Source organism: Aspergillus luchuensis, chromosome 2 (genome assembly GCF_016861625.1).
Source record: "Aspergillus luchuensis IFO 4308 DNA, chromosome 2, nearly complete sequence".
NCBI classification, from domain to species: domain Eukaryota; kingdom Fungi; phylum Ascomycota; class Eurotiomycetes; order Eurotiales; family Aspergillaceae; genus Aspergillus; species Aspergillus luchuensis.
Genome location: NC_054850.1, coordinates 151,515 through 172,453, shown reverse-complemented (window position 1 = coordinate 172,453; position 20,939 = coordinate 151,515). Strand labels below are relative to the sequence as shown.

The following is a 20,939-nucleotide window of genomic DNA, read 5'->3' as shown; positions in this document are numbered from 1 at the left end:
ATAGATGATGTTCTACCAGCTGCCTATCCAGGGGTAGTTGGTCGAGCAACAGAGCCAACGAAGTCCATCCTAGCATCAATTCCAAGATCCAAAGTCGAAACCGAAATTGAAATTTTGAAACAGGAAGAAATGTCTCCAAGCCCTTTCCGATGAATCGGCCTTTCCAGTGCCGCTGAACTTTCCAATACAGCCGTGAAGGATGCAACGGAATACACCTCACCGAGAGATCAATTGTGTATTTATACTATTCCGGCTTGGTGTTCAGTAGTATGAAGCTGCACTACTGCGTTCGCCGATGTCTCGCTCTGGATTTTCTCGAAAGCACCAGGTGACGAATCGGATCGTGACACAACTACGAGTAATGGTGAACATGTGCGCAAGATCATTGAAAGCGGAATCTCGCGGGGGAATCCGTCGTGTTTTCTGAGTCCCTGCTACTTCGCCGACAGTCGCCGAAAATGCTACGGGGAGCAAAAAGAGACTGATTTTCGGATCTGTCATACACGGAATGGGAAGAATGTCGGCAGGCAGGTGTCACGGCATGCTGCCGTTGACCCCCTCAATCATCATGAGCTTGTCAATGCGTCCACCGGTGTTTGGTTTTGTCAAAATTCTAGGTACGGAGAAAATTCCCATAAGTTGTGGGAAGGATGCGTCAATATGGTACCAGAAGCTTCGAATTGAGGGCACGCAAGAAGGTGAATCTTCCAGGAGAAAACTATGTCTTCAACTTTCTTACAAACAACTAAGGAGGCATTCTCTGACCTGAAATGTGCCGACACCACCTTGTGTGCGAAGAATCCATGGATTTTGTGGTCTTTGAAACGTGCATGTCCAGTCACAAGAACCATTGTTCCGTGGTACAGCGATAGATCGATCCGCCTCAGAGGGCTGGGAGTTACGGGGCAGGTAGGATGGTTGGGATGGGATGCTATTGCATCCGCCATGGGTATGGACAAGGGCAGGCGTCGCGGATATCTTGCAACGCGCATTTCACTATTCCACCGCTACCGTACTGGCGAGGACGGAGTTGCTAGCTGCATGGCTGGAACTCCTGTTAATTTGACTCATTGGGTCGCTATAACAATAAATTGTGAGGAGTTACGTGACGCGCGCGAGAACTTGTCGACGCTGATTCTCCGGGCAGAATGATTCGACAAAGCTTCTGCTGCCATTCGATCGCGCTCCCGAACGTCGACGCGGACGGCTATGGTGCTACCGTTTACCTGGCCCAATTATCAATATACCTCAAACTAACTATATATCATTTTACGGTGAGCATGGAGAGAAAACGACTGTTTCGCGCGACCTCAATATAGATGACGCGCTTTCTAATCATGTCCTGCCCTTGAAATTATACAGGCACGATCAGGTCAGCAGAAGGAAGATCGCGATGGGGCTTATGTGATAGTCGCTTGCGCACTTCAGCCTCGGTTTGTTTGGGCTCTAGAGCGTTCTCTTGTCTGATCAGACCGAAGCAGCGCAAAATTCGCTATGTAAAACTTCCTTTGCAGCATCTAGATAGCATGTTGTTCCAATTAGAATCAACACTTCATATTTACAGTTATGATGAGGCTAGGATGAAGACGCGCAATTCATTCGGCTTGTAAATATCATGAGTGGGCGACGATTGTTGGGTCGCCGACGGTGGACTCTGCTCATGCGAAAACCGACTCGGGGTTATATACTCAAGACACAGTGAGATCGCTGTCATGGAAGCGGAAAGAAATTTGCGTGCCTCCAGAATGGTCACCAAAGCGACATCAGACCTCTGGCTTTGTTGAAATGCCTTCTGGCACCTTGAAAGTCAGACTACCCAATTAACACAAAGTACGTTGGAGAGTGCGAACTGCACTCCCTTGATTCAATCTTCATTGAGTATATCTCGTCGGACGAGATTTCAAACAAATCAACATGTGTCCAGCTCCTTGCAGTACAACGACGATGCCAACAAAACGTCCAGTTGCACCACAACAGAAACCTGATTGGTCGTTTCGCAATGTGCCGGATTCTCAACTCCAAGCGAGGGGATCAGGATGGTTCAGACGCTACAGTCCAGGGAACATCACTGCCAGGTATGAACTCACTTAACTCCCTTTTCCAAAACGGAGGTTATTGACAACTGCCGTAGACTGAACAGAACCAATCCTACCACCGGTGAGACTCTGTCTAGCGTTGAGACAGAAAGAATACCGCCTCCAGAAAATGCGGAGCTGGCGCTAAAGCTCAACACAGTTTCCGGTCTGGACTGGACAGCTTGGCTTTCAACTATCTGATCGTCGTCTTACCGCAGGCGCCCGACTTTGGGGCTCTGCGAAAGATCCAGGAACATCTATGAGAGGGACATCTACAATTGTACGACATCGTCGGTTCATTGACACATTCAGCAGCATCTGCCGATGGGTCAGGGCCAGAGTCCGAGGTCCCAACTCGCTAATAATGGACATTCTAGCACTCGAAGGGCTAAAAAGCAGTCTAATTCAATTAATTACGATGCCTATCACTGATATTTCATCCTTATGAAGCTTTATCATCCGCTTTTCTAACGGGTTACTGTGTGAGTGCGCCGCGTCGAATCTGACATACTCCTCATACTATGATGGCGTCGAAGTTTATTATATTCAAAACTTGGGGCACTGGAGAACAGGCTGACACCATGGCGGCCTTTTATCGTGTGATACCCGAATCAAGTGTCTGGGTCAGAAAAGGGATCCCAACTATATTCATAATGTTGCTGCTATGGTTGAGGTCGTGCCCAGCAGGACATCACAGGAATGGGACATCTCCGTCTCCAGAGCGTCTATTGTAAGAAGAATGGTCTGCCAGAGCCTGGTCTGGTCTGGAACCGTTCTTCTGGAATATATGATAATGGGCCCAGAACACTATGCAGAGCAAACGCACGCCGGGTCAAGGCTATACTTGGCTGGAAAGATACTATATACTAACTCCATGTCCGAGTCGCAGAGAGAATAGCCAGGGACTTAATGTGACTCGAGAGACATTCCACCACAAGATTAAGCACACGACGATATGTGGTATTAGGCACCATCGCGACAAAAAGGATCTCAACACAAACGCACGTTCCAAGTGCACACCGCAAAATGGTCTCTATACTCAGATCTTTCTCAACAGCCATCCGCGGCTACGCAACCATCTACTCATTTGAGCTGTTTAGCTGCGGCGAGAGGCATGGTAACAGATCATCATCCGAAGCTTTTGTGTTTTGCCATGAAATTCCGGACATGAAACTGCCTGATTGGGTAGTCTACTCTTCCATCACCAACGAATGGGTTGCTGTGTCGGGCTGTTTTTCTCGGAGGGGAGATGCGGCAGGCTGGGCTTGTTGATGGTAAGGTCATGATTTAATATTGGCGACAGATTGCGCTACCGTATGTTAGAGTATGGAAATGACACCGCATGCAGTGTATTCGATCGTTGGAAGCGAAATGCGGAGATTTACTATAAATGAACAATATGTCTACTAAATGCCGTTGACGGGGGCCGATGGCCAACAGTAAGTCACCCAACATGATACTGGGTGTGCTGCGGCGCCAGCAAGCTAACAACCGGCACAGCGCACTCGGGAAAGAAACTCTACATGGAGAGACACCAGAAAGCCGAGAAGAAGAGACTCGTCGTGTTCAGAGGGAGATGCTACTCGATGTTAAGAATTGCTCCGTTCAGCAGAAGCCACCATCTGTCGCACAAGAGCAAAATGAAAGCTATTTAGTACAATCTGTCTATGGATCCTTTCATTTCTTCTTTGTTGGTTTCAGAACTGATACCGAAAGCTCAAGCCATGAAACCGTTGATGAGGTGGAATGGTAACACCAAATCAATAACAATGCAACGGGTCCTGAACAAGTACTGGATCTATACCCCGAAACATGCATGGTCGAGAGGAGAACAATGACAACTTCAGTATGGTTTCCTTGGATATGGTGGAAGAGCAAAGGTGTCAGAAGACCTATTCAATGGGAAGTAACTCAACAAGCTCAGGATAGATCCGGGTGTCAGCCAGACATCATCGGATGTCTTTGATGCCTACTGAAGGGTGGGATTAGAAGTCATTAGCGGCATTTGGGTGAAGACAACCGATCAAAAGTTGACCATTGCACGATGCGGGCCGCGCTGATGCTACGGCGGGTGAACCTGGCCGTGACTCTCGGGTTTCCCCTCGTGATGTCGATAGATGTGGTGGTGGCTATTGTTTGAAGGAACCATGCGGACGTTGTGGTTATATCACTGTGCCTGAAGCTTCAACGAAGCCTAGGTATTTACCGATGTGGAAGAACTTCGACGTCCTGTCAGTCCGAGCAGTGACCAGAACACAAGATGCATGGTGTGCACAGTGCACCCCGAAGAGGGCTGTAATGCCTGGTTACGAACAGAGACAAAAGGAAGAACTAACGAGTAACATTACACAATAACGACATTAGGAGAGCTTCTCCGAGGTGCAACGAAATGACGCATCTGTCTATGCTTCGGGTTTGCTCCTTGGATATACCGCCCAAGAAAAACCCCTGGGACGGATCCACGCCGGATAGGAAACCGGGAAACGAAGAGGAGAAGTATGAGTTGGCTGTTGCGCTTAACTGCTTCCTAACGGAAACTTTACCAATGGAGCACGGAAATAATCGCGGCAGCATCCTTGCTAATGTTCTTCCTTCAATCGACGCAGCGACCGAAGGCAATGATAACCAGGGCACATATATACGGGCACACCAAGGAGTTGATCCGTGTTCTTGCAACTGCCAATCAACCGAGAGTTTGCCGGAAAATTCATTGGTGGGCTATGTTAATCCTAATCAACGTCACTCTGCCGTTGGAACCATCGTCCACAATACCAGGCGCTTACTGTCGTGTGTTGTCGTTCCTCCCGTTCTGTCCTTTGACTCTCAGAGAATATATCCGTGGAGTGGCAGTCCTCTGTTTCTGGTATTCATCAACATCCACGCAGGACAACATGAAACACCAACAGGGAAAATGAATCGAACTACCTAATCATTCTAGCCATAGTGTTCTTCTCACCGATAGAGAAAGATGAGCAAGATGCTCTGGGAAAGGTACTTCCCACCTCGTTCCATTGCTCGTCCCGCTTAATCTCTGCGTCTACTGAGCAGAATGAGCAAATTTCAAGATGACCTGAGATAGTTCAGGTGTCATATAAACGGCTTCATGGATGGTGGAGCATCTGCTTTGTGTCATCAATGCTAAAAGCGCAATATATATGATGCCAACCGACCAGACTCAAGTGGGTATGTCGGGAAACGCTCGTGAACTAGTCAAGATACCCGAATGGTACAGCGACTCTATTTCTCCAGATGATCGTGACAAGTCCGAATGGTACTTTGAATCCCTCAAAATTGCTAGTCACAAGCATCAAATCTGTGGTGGTTTTTGCGTCGGCTGCGCCGGCTGATTGCCGTTGGAACTATATAACAATTTCAAAGGCATAAATGATACCCTGAAAGAAGCGAGACACGGTCCATATTTTCATCATCTCCAAATTGTGATCCATATGCAGAAGTCGTAACTTATTAGGAAGATGCAAACTCGCTATGGCTGTTCTGGTATGGTTCATATGTTGAGCTGCGCTGCTCGCCATGATGGTTGCCAACCTACTTGGCAACTTTGCTTGCACGTTGCACAAGATGAGGTATACAGACAGTTCATTATCTGTCTCTCTCTAGGAACTGAAGCCGGACTTGACGAGAAAGAAATGGGAAGAAGATCCACAAAGGATTACTTCAATCAATCGGATTCTCTATTCGTGATTGACAGATCTTAGAAAGCAGAAGGTAACCACAATTGTTCGCACATATTCGGAATTCATCAGATCACCTCTTGAGAGTGGACACCCTGCTAGTGTGGAATGCACTGTGAACCTATTCTTCATTTACTTCGCCTCGGACGTGGAGAGAAGTTCGTAGGGCTTTCAGTCCCATCTCCCATTACATGACCGATATTGCAAATGCCTTCAGACTCGGCGATGCTGGGAAAATATTGATGGGATGAGATGGTAGTGGAATACCATGCGGGTATGGTGGTAGCTGTGAATCTCACAGCACTGCGGATTTGGGCGAAATATAGAAAAGAGATGAGGAGGATGTATGTGGCCGATGGACACTTCTACTCCCAACATCGGCATGGGACGGTCATAGTACTGGATCATCAAGGCGTCTATAAGGTGGTGCGATAGATTTACACCTATTCGAATGGATACTGAAGCTGAACAGAAGGAGAAAGACCAGCCAAGGGATGCTGGACCTCACAGGCTAAGAAATATTTGTCTTTCTCGGGAGCCTCGGGAGCCTTGAAAGGCTACACGACGAAAAAGGAACAGAAAATATGATCTAAGCATCAACTCGGTCGGTCAGTCACTATATTTCATGGGCACTGATTCAACAATTTCAAGAAGAGAAGAACAATTGCAGCCGACCACAATTGTTTCAGCTCTGTCCCAAATGGACAGCGACATGGAACATGCCGAGTGGAGAGGCGAAAGGTCGGCAGAAGAGCCGTAGAATTTGACAGATGTTCCATCTCTTTCCAGAACTTGATGAGGAATGTGATGAGAAGGAAACGAGCAATGTCATCAGTGTACCACCTGAGCCACGCTCGAGACATGTAACATGGACTGATTGCTTAATCCCAAATCGGAACAGGAGACTGCACACAGTGAGACGTCTCCCGGTTGATCGCAAGTTGAGACTGACACGGATGACAATGAATGAAAAGACAAAATCAGCAAAGGGAGGTGCAACCCGTTGACCAAAAATGAGGTGGTGGGTTATCCTTCATTCATAACAGGCTACAACCCCGGATAGATATCCAGACGCCCTTTAATTTGTACAGATCACTGGGGTTGATTAAGCTCGTCGATTGGGATCAATTGACAGCCGAGAGTGATCAAGAAGCTAAATATAGGAGAACGACCGCCAAGGGAGGTTGAGCCTGACGACCAAAACTCCCTAGTGGACATCTTTCACTCAAAGCGGTTATCACTCGAACCATGTCGGCCATGTGATTCAAATTGCCGATCGGCCTCCGACACACTGCTCTCCTGATATGTTGATTCAACTTCAACTCCATGGGATAAAGATCACCAAGGACATCGAGAATGGGAGTGCCTGCATGCAAGGACGCTGGGAAACCGTCTTTAAGATGGGTGGGGTTATAGAGATGAAAAGCACCAACACAGTCATGACAGGAATTCATTTGGAAGATAGTGACAGGTGTTTCTGATACACATAACATCTCATCTCAAACATGTCTTCCACACCGAACATGGGTTACTTCTAAAGGATTATGAGATGATGGCGATGTTTGTCTTCCCTGCTTGATAACGCCCCACAGAATGGGAAATGCGAGTGTCATGAAGCAACATAACCTGCGTGCCTACCTATCCTCCATGGTAGGCGAAATCGATACTGATGGAAAGGAGGATTAAAGAGATGAAGAAGGTGGATGAGGGATGTTGCGAAAGCCAAGCGAGATCAGCTTCAAGAAAGGCAACAATGAGATTGTGACAGCAGCCATGGGGAGAAGAAACAGCTCTTCACGGTCTGCAAAATAAGGGTCTTCAGAAGGAACTGCAAAAGGGACATAAGTCTCAACCATTAACTCATACTCCAACCAGAAAAAAGAAGAGATGATACCTAGCATCATGACGATGAGCAGATGCTCTGGATTCTCCTCTTTTGAATCGTCGTGACTATGGCTTCATCCGGGCCTACGACTTCAGAAATCTTGCAAGTATCGGTCTATCAACAGGTGCATAAAGCCAGTAAGACTGTCCCATTCGCGGCAGTGATGTCCTACACACACGCGAGTGCATTCTCTCTGTTATCAATGTGTCCTCAATCTGGGTATCCTTGGAGAACCGATATTCGATCTATCCCCAATACGAACCATTGGATAAGGTCAATTGCTCGAGTACCAGGCTACAAGGTCCTTGAGCTGTGCCGAAGCGAAATATGGATCGGGCTGGTTGTTGTTACCTTTGCTATACCCAGACCAAGGATGAGCCGGAGAGATAATTCATTTGTAGCCATGGCTACTTACTATCGCCGAGACTTCGAGCTATCAACTCACAGGCAATAAATAATTGCCTTGATGGTGATAAAATCGAAGCACATATCTTTCAGTTTGTGTGGTCACTTTGACTTGTTGTAAGGGGAGGGTGTTAGAAGAAACCAAGGACAAGGTTTGAGATACGTGAACCACGGGTTGGGAATAAGATGGTTGGTGTGATGGGTTGAACTATCGGTCAGGGATACTCACTGCACTTCAGTGGTGGTCTGTCTTATTATGACCATATCTATGACTTCCTCTTCCGACGTCCCCGAGTCCCTTTAAGGGATGGATCATGACAGCTGTAACCCAACCTATCCTGGACGTACATTCATCACACTCACACATATTTGGAATAAAGGAAATAACAGAATATTCCAATGGTTCATCTATGTAATATCTATCGTGTACTCGATCATCATAGCTACCAATTATACTTTCTATATACAATCTTCACCACCAAACTTCCCCCCTCAACCAAAAAACACAAGTTGTAAGTAGTATGTAGTAATGGGATAAGATCAACACCTCCCTCGATAAACCTCCACCATCTCCCCCCTCACCCTCCTCGCCAGCGGCCACGCCCTACCCAATACCTGCAACGCCCCAACACCCAACTCAATCCTCGCTTTGAGTGACTGTTCCCTCCCCGCCCCAGTCTCATCCTCATGCTTGATCGCCAGCGATGAGGGAGGTCCACCCGCTAACGCAGCGACATGGACCACGGCCGCGATGGCGAGACCACAGGTGAAGAATGGCGTTCGAGAGAGGACGGTACTTGGGAGGGTGGCCAGGTTCGAGAGGAGGTCTGCGGCGCGGAGGAGTTTTTGGGAGTGGGTGTTGGAGGCGGGGGAGTCGTGGTGGGGGATGTGTGTTGTTGTTGTGGATAGGGGGAGGGATTGGAGGGTGCGGAGACGGGTGCAAGATGATGATGTTGATGTTGATGTGGATGAGGAGGCGAGGGTACTGGTAGTGGTAGTGGGGTGGTATGAGGAGAGGCGGATAGTGGAATGAGGGTGGTGGAGGTAGATTAGGCTTCTATCCTTGCTGTTTAGCCTCGTCTTTTTCAAGTGTTGGATTGGATGGGGGGAGATGGGGATGACATACAGGTATGTTATCATTAGGGTTTGAAAGACCATTTCGTCGACGGTGGCGGTGTCGTGTTCTGGGAGGGAGGAGGGGAGGCGCATTAGGGAGGTGGCGAGACGGGCGTCTAATGTCTCGGTTTGGAGTTCAGTGTCTGGGTCGAGGGATTGTGTTACTTGCAGGACGGCCCGGAGGTCTTGCGTTGCGAGGATGCGGTGGGTGAAGGGGGAGATGTGGTGGAGGTCGAAATTGGGGAGAGTGGAGAGGGTGGCGGATGGCTTTGGGGGTTTGAGTTGCTTGTGGGATGTTAGTTTTGAATACAATCGTTGGTTGGTTCACTGGTTATGTGGGGGTGGATTTACCTCGAAATTGTATGCCTTTTCGTCGCAAGGTAACTGCATCTCGTCGTTGATCCATTTGTAGCTGGGCAGGATGGGCCCGCTGCCAAATGCGGATATGAGCCCTTCCACGACGACGAGTTCCCAGTAAGTGCGTCGCCAGCTTTCTTCGAGGATGGGACTCCCGCGGGAGTGGCTACGTGCGAACGAGGGACTGGTCATGTTGAGGTGGCATGCTAGTTGGATGGCCTCTTTGAGGAGTTTCCGGGCGGTCTCTTCATGTCCGTAGGAATGCTCGAGGATGGCGAGGAGAAGTAGTCCCTGGACTTTGAATCCGTCGCTTGGGGCGGAAAGGGCCGTGTAGGCGGGTGCTCGGAACGCATCGCTGAATCCGGGCTGGGGATAGTAGTGGCTGCCGATGTAGCGCATGATATGCGTGATGTACGCGGGGATGTGCTGGCAGAGTGAGGAAGCGAGACTGCGCCGCGGCAGGAGGATGGGATGCGAGCGATGAAAGTGGTGGTAGTAGAGCTGGATCATGGCATCATGGGCGAGGGGTTCAGACTCGGCCACTGCGGGTGTGTATGCTGGTGGCGATGGAGGCAGGTCCTGGATAGGATCGGAATGTACATCGTTGAGGTCGATGTTGGGGTCCAGGCTGAGGAACTCTGGCTGGGTTGGTTAGTATGACGTTCGTGTTAGTGGATGGAGAGGCATACATCTAGGTCAATGGTGTTGTTGAGCCAAGTGGTAAAGTCTGGTAGGAGATCGACATCGCCCGGGGGTGGATCAGGACTAGATCTGTTCCGCAAGCCGCGCCGTGAACGAACATAGCGACAGTCACTGTTACTATTGTGGCAGCGAGTGCAGATGGGCATGCGAGCGTCGCATTTGACATGGCGACGACGACAGGGTATACAGGCGAGGGGAGAGGGTCGGTGGTCGGCCATGATGATGATGATTGTGCATGCACGAGCCAAGTGCAGGGTAAAGGGAGGCCATTTGAAGGATATATTATTTACAATGTATGGAGGGTTGGTGGCATGGAATGATCGGACTCCATCGAGGCTGATTCCCGAGTTCTGGAATCAGGCCTGCATGCCGAGATCCCCGAGGTTCGGGGACCATCACCAGCCCTGATCATTTGCAGACTTCGCCTACATTCAAGGAGTATGTTGGCAGTGGCACTCCGATCGACTCAGCATGCAGTCGGTGATAATTCCCAGTGAATTTGCATAATGTGAACAAGGCTACATCGTACCAGCTAGCCACTGCCAGGCACAAGCCATACAGAACTCGAGGGGTTCGCCCGAGCAAGGCCTAGTGTGTGGAGAGGCCGCTGCAAGATAGGGCGGGTCGCCGGTGTACTTTTAGTCCAACAGAGGTGTATCTATTTATTTGATGCAGGTGTTCCCCGACTGAAGGAAAGGACCCGAGAAACCGGATCAGCCGCCTAAACCCGGTGTGTTGGGATGTCACTCATCACACCATCACCTTGTCGATCGACATAGTGTTTTGGGTGTTGGTTGGCTGCAGGCACTGGCGGAGATGTTCGCTGGGTGGTTCCCGATATGCATGTTCTCGGGCTTCACTTGACTAACCCTCGACAGAGGCACATCTAATCAATGCATTTCCTCCACAATTAATTGTCGGCGAGTGGTCCGGTGCCACAGTGACACAAGCAAATTAACCTTCCCACCCGGTCGGCGACTATCGACGGCGTCTATTCTAGACTCCTTCTTCTAGTCTACCCCCTTGGAATCATGTGGGGGAGTGGCTCCGGGTCCCCGTCTGTTTAAATGAGGATCCCGACTCCGAGTCCCTGGACAATCCCCGACTGGCATTGAAATGGTCCCCGACGCCGCGTGGCCGTTGCCAATCATGACTGGTGTGACAATGTCACGGTCACAGCGTAATGCCCTGATGCCCGGAAGTATCTGCAGTAGTCCTCTGCAATCTAATCATCATTAGTACGAGGGGGTGGCTGACTGGCGGGGAATGGAAATGTGGAAATGTCATCCCAGTCGCCGGTCGCAGCTTCATCATCGGAAGAAAGTGCCCGCCCGGGATCCCCGTCTGGCTGGGATTGAAGTACATCGTATGGAGTATGGAGTACACTCGGCATTCAATATGTGTTTACTGTTTACTGTATATTAGGGTGAAGAATAATGAAGAAATCCTGTGACCTGACTGACCCTCCTGCTGACTGATCCCATCTCCACTGGCACTGACGTCTTGGTGTGTCAGTCAGGGTGTTGTTGCTTAGTCCTTTCCCCTCCGCAGCACTACTGCAGCTTCACTGCATCACCACCACCTTCCTATCCCAACAAGGAACGTCTTCCCCGAAGTCCGCCTCACTATTGCTGGTCACACCCTTCGTACTCCAATATGATCACTCACATCGTCCAATTCCAGTTCAAGGCCTCTCTCGCCCCCGAGAAGGTCCAGGAGGTGAGTCAGCATCCCTTACGTCATCTCACAAATCACACCACAGCAAGTGATGACTGACTGACTGACTGTTTTCTGGCTAGACATGCGCTCATCTCGTCTCCCTGAAAGACAAGTGTCTACATCCTACCACTCACCAGCCATACATCAAGTCATTCAAAGCGGGAAAGCAGGATTCGCCGGAGGGTAACAATGTAGGTCATCTCTGCCGAAGTTGTTGGATTGAACAATCGACACGCTAATAAACGGCTAGAATGGAATCACCCATGTATTCGTCATGGAATTTGAGTCCGATCAGGACAGAGAGTATTATCTCACCAAAGACCCCGCGCATCTAGGCTTCGTCAAGACCCTGGATGGTCTGATCGAAAAGTCCCAGGTGGTCGATTTCACCGAGGGGGTCTTCTAATCCTTCGCAGACATGATGACCTCAAATATACTAAACCGGTATAATTGCGCAAGAATAGAGACGAATACATGAATGTACATATGATGCAGCAAGCGAAGAAATCAACTTTTAGTGATGTTCTGCCTCTGTTCGATTTTCCGACCGTTGCGTCGCCGCCAGCATTGCGGATATGGTTGTCTCTAATCCAGCCTCTCCTCCGGCGTAAGAATCCAGCTGGGCAAACACAACGCCGCAGTCACCGTGGCAAAAACTAGCTCATAAGCGAATGTCCGCACAGGGAGAGGTATACTTACCTGGAATGAACTGATATCCGTACTGCAGACTCGACCGGATAACCGCCTGCATGCCCTCCGGCAGCGTATCGACATAGCGTGCGTCACTCAGAACTTGGCGGGCAATCTACTCCTGTTAGACTGTGACAAACCATCACACCGTGAAACATACTTCTGGGGTCCTCTGCCCAAACTTTCCGGCAATATCCTGCATAAATCCCATCCGCACCAGCAACGGTGCGATCGATCCGCCAAGAATTACCCCCAACTGTTGGCTGAGATAGTATGCCCCTACACACGAGGCCATGTCTTCCGCTGGTGCACGACCGGTCATGCCAATAAACTCTCCCGAAATGATGATACCGATGGGTGTGCTCATCGGAATGACGAGGAGCGTTTCCCAGACGGGGCGATCGAAATGCCACGAGAAGAATAGCAGAGTGGATGCAACTATGCTAATCGCGGCGGACCCAAGGCTCATTTTCTTATACCGTTTCGTTCTAAAGAGTTAACACAGCCAATCAGAGGAGTAAACGGTGACTTACCGTTTGATCGAGAACCCCGAAATAATCGAACCCATGGCCAGAGCCATGGTGCTCAGAACGAGGAAGAAAGTCGCCCCTTCCTCCTGCATTTGTCTCACTTGTGTCAGGTATTGCGTGATGGTGGTGGTGACCTTGGCTTGTCAGTGAATTGCGCAGCAATGGCATTGTTGCGACCTACTCCGCATCGTCCGCTAAACAACACTACTTGCACCAGCCAATATTGTCCGACACCCTTGGTGACCAGTCGTAACGGTACCAGCGGCCTTGTTGCCCATAGACATTCATGGCAGACAAAAGCCACAGTAGCTAATGCGCACACTCCCAGCAGAGCGTACACTGTGGAGAGCCTTCCGTCAAGTGTTCCAGCTGTTGTCAAAGCTAATAGTAGGGTGAAAACAGCCGCCGCGAAACTGAAAATGCCGAAATAATCCAGACTTCTCAGCTTTTCCATCTTGGACCTCTCAGCGACCGGAGTGGCTGTGCGAGGCTTAGTAGGGAACTGCACCCGGGATAGAAACAGACACAGCACAATAAGAGGTAGCCGACCGGTGAAAGCCCTGTGCTATTAGCCGTGCTCAAATAATTAGACAGAAGTCTTACCATCTCCAACCTAGTGAATTCACTATGACTCGTCCCAGCGGAGCTCCGACACCCCTTCCAAGCATGTTCACGACGTTGGTGTAGCTGCGCAATAAAGCGACCTCGCTGGGCGCCGCCAGATCTATACACATTAGCTTTCGAGTGAAATGAAGGCGGCACATCATCGTACCCGTTATAATGATGGAAATCATGACCACCATGCCAGAAGACCCCACGCCGCTGATGATCCGTCCGGCTATCAATTGGTTCATTGAATTGCTGAGGGAACTGCTGGAGTCAGAGGAATAATGAACGCTACAGCTGGAGTCCCACCGACCTAATCAGACAGCCAAGAGCGAATACTAGGTATCCCAGGAGCATAGATCTCTGGCGTCCCAAGGTGTCTGCAAGGGTGCCGTACTGCATCCGTCAATGTCAAACACCTTCATTGCCGGGTAGCACTACTTACCACCGGCAAGGCAATGCAATAGCCCAAATTGTACCCCGTCACCAGCCATGATGCTTTTGACAGCTCACGGAACTCGGAGGCAATGATATCGTAAGTCGCAATGACGAGTGATTCATCTGTGCTGGCCAGGAAGGCACCTGTTTGTGTCAGCGATTGCTTCATCCCGTGCGTGAGCAAGAATACCTAGGTATGCGATGAAGATGGCCAGTCCGGTACTCCGAGAAATGCTTCCAGTTGTCTCATTATTTTCCTGATCGGGTGAAATCCCGTCTTCGGGTCGTGGAAGTAACCGAGTAGTCTCATCCGAAGCCATAACCGTCAAGAAGGGTGAATTCGATGAACGCCAGATGAACAATTTAGTGGGATGGGCAGAAGCAAAGAAATGGAACAGATAAGCCGAGCTTATCAGGCAGCATCTGTCTGAGTGCCTTAACAGCAGCTACACCTCGATGTGACTCATCATAAAACATGCTTGTTAACGTTAACTAACTGTTAATCATGAGGGAAGGTAAGTTAGGGAAAGGATTTGATTACAGGCAGGTTACCCCGCTAGCACGCGATCGGCGATAGGCTTGATGCTATCTCGGCCGACGAGCAGATGTCAACAATATAAATAGAGGTGGGCTGTTGCCGCCGCTAATTAGTGTCAGGAAGAGACTAGAAAGCTGTTCCTGGGCTGAATCCTTAGTTGATTGTTAGCGTATCATGGCCTAGTTAACCAGGGTAAAGCCATGTGTTGGCTGTCCACCGCTATCCTCGTTGTCCGTAGCCTAGTCCTGCTCAAGCCACCAGACTAATATATTCCTCGTGGCTCTATAGATTGGACCCTGCATAGTAGTTCCTCTCTGATACCTGTCAACGATCTAAGAAGGAGTGCGTTTCTTGTAAACCTAATTTGTATCATCACCGTTATCACGACGACGTCGAATATGTTTTGCAGGCTCCGTCAATTACTTACTGTTGGCATAAGTGTCCTGTGGAATCCTACTATTTTGGGGTTGACATTTGTCGACTCGGTGGTGCAGCTTCCGCCAAACAGCTCTTGTGCTATTAACGATCGCGAGTCCTTGAGAATGAAAACTTCTGATGGAGTTATACATCCTATCCGCATGTAAGCTGAGTTCCCAATCGCCCATGGTTCCGACCTTTGAAAGCGGTTATAAGTTGGAAAAAGGGTATTGTTCTGGCCTCGGGACTTTGTAATGCCCGAGATCTGGCACCCGCTGTTGGCCAATCTCGGGTTTTACTACCACCCGAAGGCTCTTATATAAAGTCTCGAATCTGTCATTCCTCCACTTATGGCCACAATCAATAATAAAACAAAGACTTCACAATGTCCCGATTACTCTCACAAGCTACAAGCATACGAACAACCTTCTCCCCACTGACATTACTCAAACCACACCACTCTCCTGCAGCCCGCACCATCGCCACCATAAGAAAGCCCGCCCCGATAGCCATTGTCGGCGGTGGTCCATGCGGACTAACGTTCGCACGTCTCCTTGAGACAGCTGGTATCGACTACGTCGTATTCGAACGCGATACCTCGCCAGAAAACGCCCTGCAATTTCAGGGTGGCACACTCGACCTTCACGGGGACACAGGCCAAGAAGCACTGCGGCGCGCAGGCCTAATTGAAGAGTTCGAGAAGCTGGCGCGTCGAGACGCAACGACTGTGATAGTACAAGACTTCCGTGGCAACTTCCGCAAGAGGTTTGGTGAAGGTCGTGATGCTCCTGAAATCGACCGCTTGCAATTGCGACAACTGCTGCTGAACTCGTTACCTGCGCATCGCATCCGCTGGGCCAGTGCACTCCAGGGGGTGGAACGGACCAGTAAGATCGGTCATGGACATGTTGCGGACTGCACACTGCAATTTGCCGACGGTTCAACGGAAAGCGGCTTCAGACTCGTTGTCGGTGCTGACGGTGCGTGGAGCAGGGTCCGCCCATTGGTATGTAGCCATCCATCCACTATCATTATCACACCAACTGACATATCCTACTAGATAACTCCTGCAAAACCACAATACTCTGGAAGAATCTTCATTGAAGGTCGCATATCACCCGGCAATCCACAGTACGCAGCAGCACATGAAATGGTAGGCGCTGGCAACTCTCTCGCCATGACCCGAGGCTGCACCCTGTGCATACAGCAGATGTCCGACCGCTCCTACCGCGTCTACATGGGTCTTGAAGTCCCTTCTACATTTACCAAACCTGGAGGCGAAGCCGACATAACCAACCCTGAGAAAGCGCGCGCCGCAGTACTGAAGTATTACGCTGAGTGGGCGCCGCACCTCCGCGCCTTCGCCGAAGCAGCAGAGGGTCCCTGGCGTCCGTGGCCACTGCACCGACTTGACCCGGATATTTTTCTCGATGGAAGCCCGAACTGGACGCGAGTCCCTGGAGTCACGCTGCTCGGAGATGCAGCGCACCTGGCGACGCCGAATGGCGACGGGGTCAACATTGCCATGTATGATGCGTTGGTATTGTTCGATGCCCTCATGGCTGAGACGAAGAAGCGCAGTGACAGCCAACAAGCAGATGAAGACGCAGCAGCAGTAGAACGCGCTATTGATACCTACGAAGCAGACATGCGTGCCCGCGGACGAGCGCATATTGTGGACTCAATCGAGGTCGAGGATATGATGTTTGCGGAGGATGGAGCAGCGCGTATGCATGCGATGATTAACCAGGTTGAGGCCCACACATAGGTTCTGCCTAAATCTTTATCAATAATCACTGGATAGTACATAGATATAACCATACACTTTAATTCAACTATACAGAGCTTCGCAATACATGGCTACCCGTCGATCACTGCCCCGCACACCCGATATAGTAAAGTAAGCAACATGGTACTAACCGTACCCCACTAAGAGCCAATATTCCTCGGGAATATTCTCCTTTCTTCATCCCCAACCCCCTCGTTCCCCTTACCACACACCATTATAACCACATCACATCCCACTTCCAACCAACTACATCCATCACCTCAAAGCAAACTCTTAGTCTCAAGAAAAACCACCAAAATGACCACAAACGGATATACCACCCTATCAGAAACAATAACAACCTACTTCACCTCCATCGACGCCGGCGACCTCCCGACCACCATGTCGCTCTTCTCCCCCACCGCAACCTTCACCGTGGTCACGGCAGGCAACGTAACCTTCACAGGCCGGGATGCTATCCAGGCCATGCTGGACGACTTCATCACTCAGTCTACCTCAATGGAGCACCGAGTGGTGAGCATGATTGTTGATGAGAAGGCGGGGAAAGTCGCGACGCAGCAGCGGTACATTGGAGTGCCAGAGGATGGGATACAGAGGGATATGCTGAATTGTAATTTCTTTGATGTGGATGAGCAGGGGAGGATTCAGAAGGTCATGGTTTGGATGAGCGGGGGGAGTCCGTTGGGGTAGATTGAATGGTTATGGGCACTGGAGACAAACAGGGATTGAGGATGGCAAGGAGAGAGTTAGAGAAGCCGGTGTGTTCTGGGATTGTTTGAGCAGTTGCTATTGATAAATGAGTTAGTTTGAATGATACTATGACTCAGATACTACATGCTAACATGGATTGTTGCAGAGATTTGCAAGATTATACATGCTGCTTACTACCTACTCAGTAATGAATATCGATGACACTGCAACTTATGACTAGAAAGGATACACTAATTTCAAACAGATATAAAATTCCATTGTGCTTGTTATTAGAGAATTAGTTTGCTTGCGACTTCTGAGAGAACAAGCTTCACATCAATTGTACAACTGTAAAACCCAACAAGTAAGAGTGTCCAAGTTTGAAATGATGCATGGCTTCCATTCCTATCAAGGCAAACGAACGTACAAGTGTCTCACTATTGTCCCTTCCCCGTTCCCTTTAATGCCTCTTCAACTATTGCAGTATCCTCACACCCTCGATTGAAACCCTGTTATAGCCGTAAGGACGAACCAGACACAAACTGAACGGATTCACCGTCCGAATGGACCACCGAGCTCTGATTTCTTACAGTAATCATTGTGGCCCACACCACCATCCGCACACCAGGACTTAAACTCGCACTGATTCTCCAGTTTAAGTGTATGGTCATCATTGCAATGGAAAACGAGGTCGTCCCACAAGCCAGCATTCTTAACTTTTATACTACTGTAGCCCGCAACTCTCAGTGCTTCGCGGATGGCCGAGTCGGCATCACCTGCCAAAGGAGTAAATAATATGGTTAGCTTTCATTACCGAAACACGGACAGGTAATCGAGAAGTAAGGGGACTACCTAGTTTATTCAGCGTCGAGGCGCAATAGTTGAAGCCTGGCTTGCAATTGGCAGTGGCACCAGCCGGGCACTGTGCTGCGGCAGATCCTGCTAGAGCCATGGTGGCTGCGATGAGAGCAGTGAAACGCATGGTGGAAGATTTGGCTTGGTTTTGTTTGAAGACGAGTTGCAAGGCTGAGATTGGGATGCTTGGAAATTGGCTTGAGGAAGCTCGATTGTTGGATGTTCGAGGGAGGTTCTAGTGAGCGGCGAGGATTTATATAAATTCAGGACCTCTGTTAGCGAGAAGACTTCGATAATCATTGCCATGTTTGACTGTTGTTTCCCCTTCGTGATGAGCTTGTGCTTCCTACTAGAGTGATAGTCAACTGCATCACATTGCATCATGTCTCATGTCTCGAATGATTAGGGCGTCGTATCACTGTGATGTCTTGGTAAACTACCAGGTTGAGTGCACACTATACCATCTTAGCACTCATATGACGATGGGAAGTAACGTTGCATACAACTATCGACTTAGCTTCGAAGTACTTCTTTTCACGATGAGGTGCCGCGTTGCCCAATTGGTTCAATAGGAGAACGCAAGGCCGCTTCACTAGAGCACAACTTCTGGTACGATCAAATAGAGTACCACTTGCGTAGTGGTGTCCTAAGAGAGACATTTGTCAATGTCATAAATAGACGATGTAACTGTGATTAGTCCGCGTTAGTGGCTCTGTACAGCGCCGAGGTCAAGGAATACTTCACTCATGAGTCTCCGATGCATCCGAGATGCAGTACGGACGTAGTCAGAAGCGATCAAGTTTCGATCGGGCCGTGAACGTCCTGCGAAAGATGGTTCGCCGATCGTGTCTACTGATTTCTCATAGTTGGCGCCTTTGGGCAACATGGAGCTGGGACCCCGGTCGGTTGGAAAATCAAATTGATTTCCTGGTCCTGTTGGCCCGGTGAGTAAATAGGCGGTTAGTAAGGGGATTCTTCTCACTTCTATCGCGCGCTCCAGCAACCTAAAACGTAGCTTACCTTGTGTCCTGGGCATATAATATCATGGGTTCCTGACTGGAAGTGGACTTGAAACACCAAAGTCAAATTCCTCAATACCCCGGAAGAAGCAGGGTACACTTTGAACTGCGGAATCGGGACGGATCTAGCCGGAGGATGCCTTCCATAGTGTATCACAGGTGCATATTTAGTCCACTAGTTGTACTCTGTACATTGTGCGACGTGTGATGAGACCTGCACCCCGAAACCAGTGAAGGAGAAATAAACCTCAGCCCTACCATATTTGTAAGATGTACTAATCATGAGAACTTCCCCAGGGTTTTATCTGGTTAAACAGACTCTTCTGGATTGTGCTGCATAGGGACATAACTATGGTTTTTTCTGAATACTGGGAAGTACCTACCTCATGTGAGAGTGGTTACGTTTGTAAGTCTTCGACATGATGCGAAAGAACAAGTGTGAAAATGGACAGCACGATTCGATTCATCTCTATCCTTCGCCTTCTTGAAGGGTTGGTCTCATCTCCTCTATCCTTCCTTCTCAGTTTTCCCGGGCATAAACGTACCAAATATTGAAGATATGAATTTAATAACCTGCAGTCTTTAGTTCCAGCATATATGACTTCCTTGCTCCGCTCAAAAGTGAGGCGGGAGGGGGGAATCCCTTCGGAGAAAGATTTCAGCGGTGCTATATACAAAATAGGATGTAAGACAATTGATACTGGCTATTTGTCAATAGTTACACTCAGAGAACATGTTATGGTGTCAGACAATGAATAGTTCTCAATACTTCGATCAATAGTGACAATGTACACGCTAACGTCCACACCAATAAGTTTCATCACTTGGCTAAATCCGATTGTACATATTGCGCAGTGATGCCTATCCTTTTCTGATGTCTAAATAAAACCGAGTAATATTCCATAGACAAAGATAGAAGAAACATCTGCCTTGCATGGCAGCGAACCCAAAGAGCGGAACGGATTTATCCGCCGACCGCCATCGGAGCACTGCCGAACAATTCATCCATCCGTCAAAACAACACCATTTCAACGCACCATGCTGCGCCAACTTCACTATACCCTCCTATCAGGGTCCCGGACTCAGCACGAAAAGGCAGCAAACTATGAGTAGGTAGACTTTCTCGTGTGAGCTCTATCGATTGGGCAGCCGCATATGGCGATGCCGATTACAGTGGCATTGGGTGTAGCGCCTGCAGCACAAGTGCTGGGCACTACGGTATTGCGGGTGGTCCGCGAGAGACACTGAGGCTCGATACAGTAGTTTTTTTTTTTAATTTTTCGCAGAGCAAGGCTATCATTTGAGGGAAAGATTCTTTGGAACTTAAGGGTAATTGTGGGATATTATTGACAACTGCTATCGGCCGGTTACTTGTTTTGTGGTGGATACTACGAAGTATCTGATAGGCGACCTTGG

General features: G+C 49.2%; 6 protein-coding genes across 6 annotated transcripts; 3 read left to right on the top strand and 3 right to left on the bottom strand.

Moving 5' to 3' along the window:
• Positions 1-8,597: 8,597 nt before the first annotated feature.
• AKAW2_20073S (Zn(II)2Cys6 transcription factor) lies at positions 8,598-10,450 on the bottom strand (the record flags this gene model as incomplete). Its single annotated transcript, XM_041684745.1, has 4 exons — positions 8,598-9,114; positions 9,184-9,458; positions 9,525-10,172; positions 10,220-10,450. The coding sequence occupies 4 exons, from the start codon at positions 10,448-10,450 to the stop codon at positions 8,598-8,600; spliced, it is 1,671 nt and encodes a 556-aa protein (XP_041538899.1).
• A 1,438-nt stretch (positions 10,451-11,888) lies between these two features.
• Positions 11,889-12,357, top strand: AKAW2_20072A (Dabb family protein; the record flags this gene model as incomplete). The annotated part of the gene is made up of 3 exons (XM_041684744.1): positions 11,889-11,951; positions 12,032-12,142; positions 12,202-12,357. The coding sequence occupies 3 exons, from the start codon at positions 11,889-11,891 to the stop codon at positions 12,355-12,357; spliced, it is 330 nt and encodes a 109-aa protein (XP_041538898.1).
• Positions 12,358-12,536: 179 nt separating this feature from the next.
• Positions 12,537-14,535, bottom strand: AKAW2_20071S (uncharacterized protein; the record flags this gene model as incomplete). Its single annotated transcript, XM_041684743.1, has 10 exons — positions 12,537-12,607; positions 12,651-12,756; positions 12,802-13,129; positions 13,175-13,305; positions 13,353-13,731; positions 13,775-13,895; positions 13,944-14,041; positions 14,091-14,173; positions 14,223-14,359; positions 14,406-14,535. 10 exons carry the CDS (start codon positions 14,533-14,535, stop codon positions 12,537-12,539), a joined length of 1,584 nt encoding a protein of 527 aa, XP_041538897.1.
• A 1,020-nt stretch (positions 14,536-15,555) lies between these two features.
• On the top strand, positions 15,556-16,938 carry AKAW2_20070A (FAD-dependent oxidoreductase; the record flags this gene model as incomplete). Its single annotated transcript, XM_041684742.1, has 2 exons — positions 15,556-16,176; positions 16,231-16,938. The coding sequence occupies 2 exons, from the start codon at positions 15,556-15,558 to the stop codon at positions 16,936-16,938; spliced, it is 1,329 nt and encodes a 442-aa protein (XP_041538896.1).
• Positions 16,939-17,256: 318 nt separating this feature from the next.
• On the top strand, positions 17,257-17,649 carry AKAW2_20069A (nuclear transport factor 2 family protein; the record flags this gene model as incomplete). The annotated part of the gene is made up of 1 exon (XM_041684741.1): positions 17,257-17,649. One exon carries the CDS (start codon positions 17,257-17,259, stop codon positions 17,647-17,649), a length of 393 nt encoding a protein of 130 aa, XP_041538895.1.
• A 552-nt stretch (positions 17,650-18,201) lies between these two features.
• Positions 18,202-18,631, bottom strand: AKAW2_20068S (uncharacterized protein; the record flags this gene model as incomplete). Its single annotated transcript, XM_041684740.1, has 2 exons — positions 18,202-18,425; positions 18,502-18,631. The coding sequence occupies 2 exons, from the start codon at positions 18,629-18,631 to the stop codon at positions 18,202-18,204; spliced, it is 354 nt and encodes a 117-aa protein (XP_041538894.1).
• Between the last annotated feature and the right edge of the window lie 2,308 nt (positions 18,632-20,939).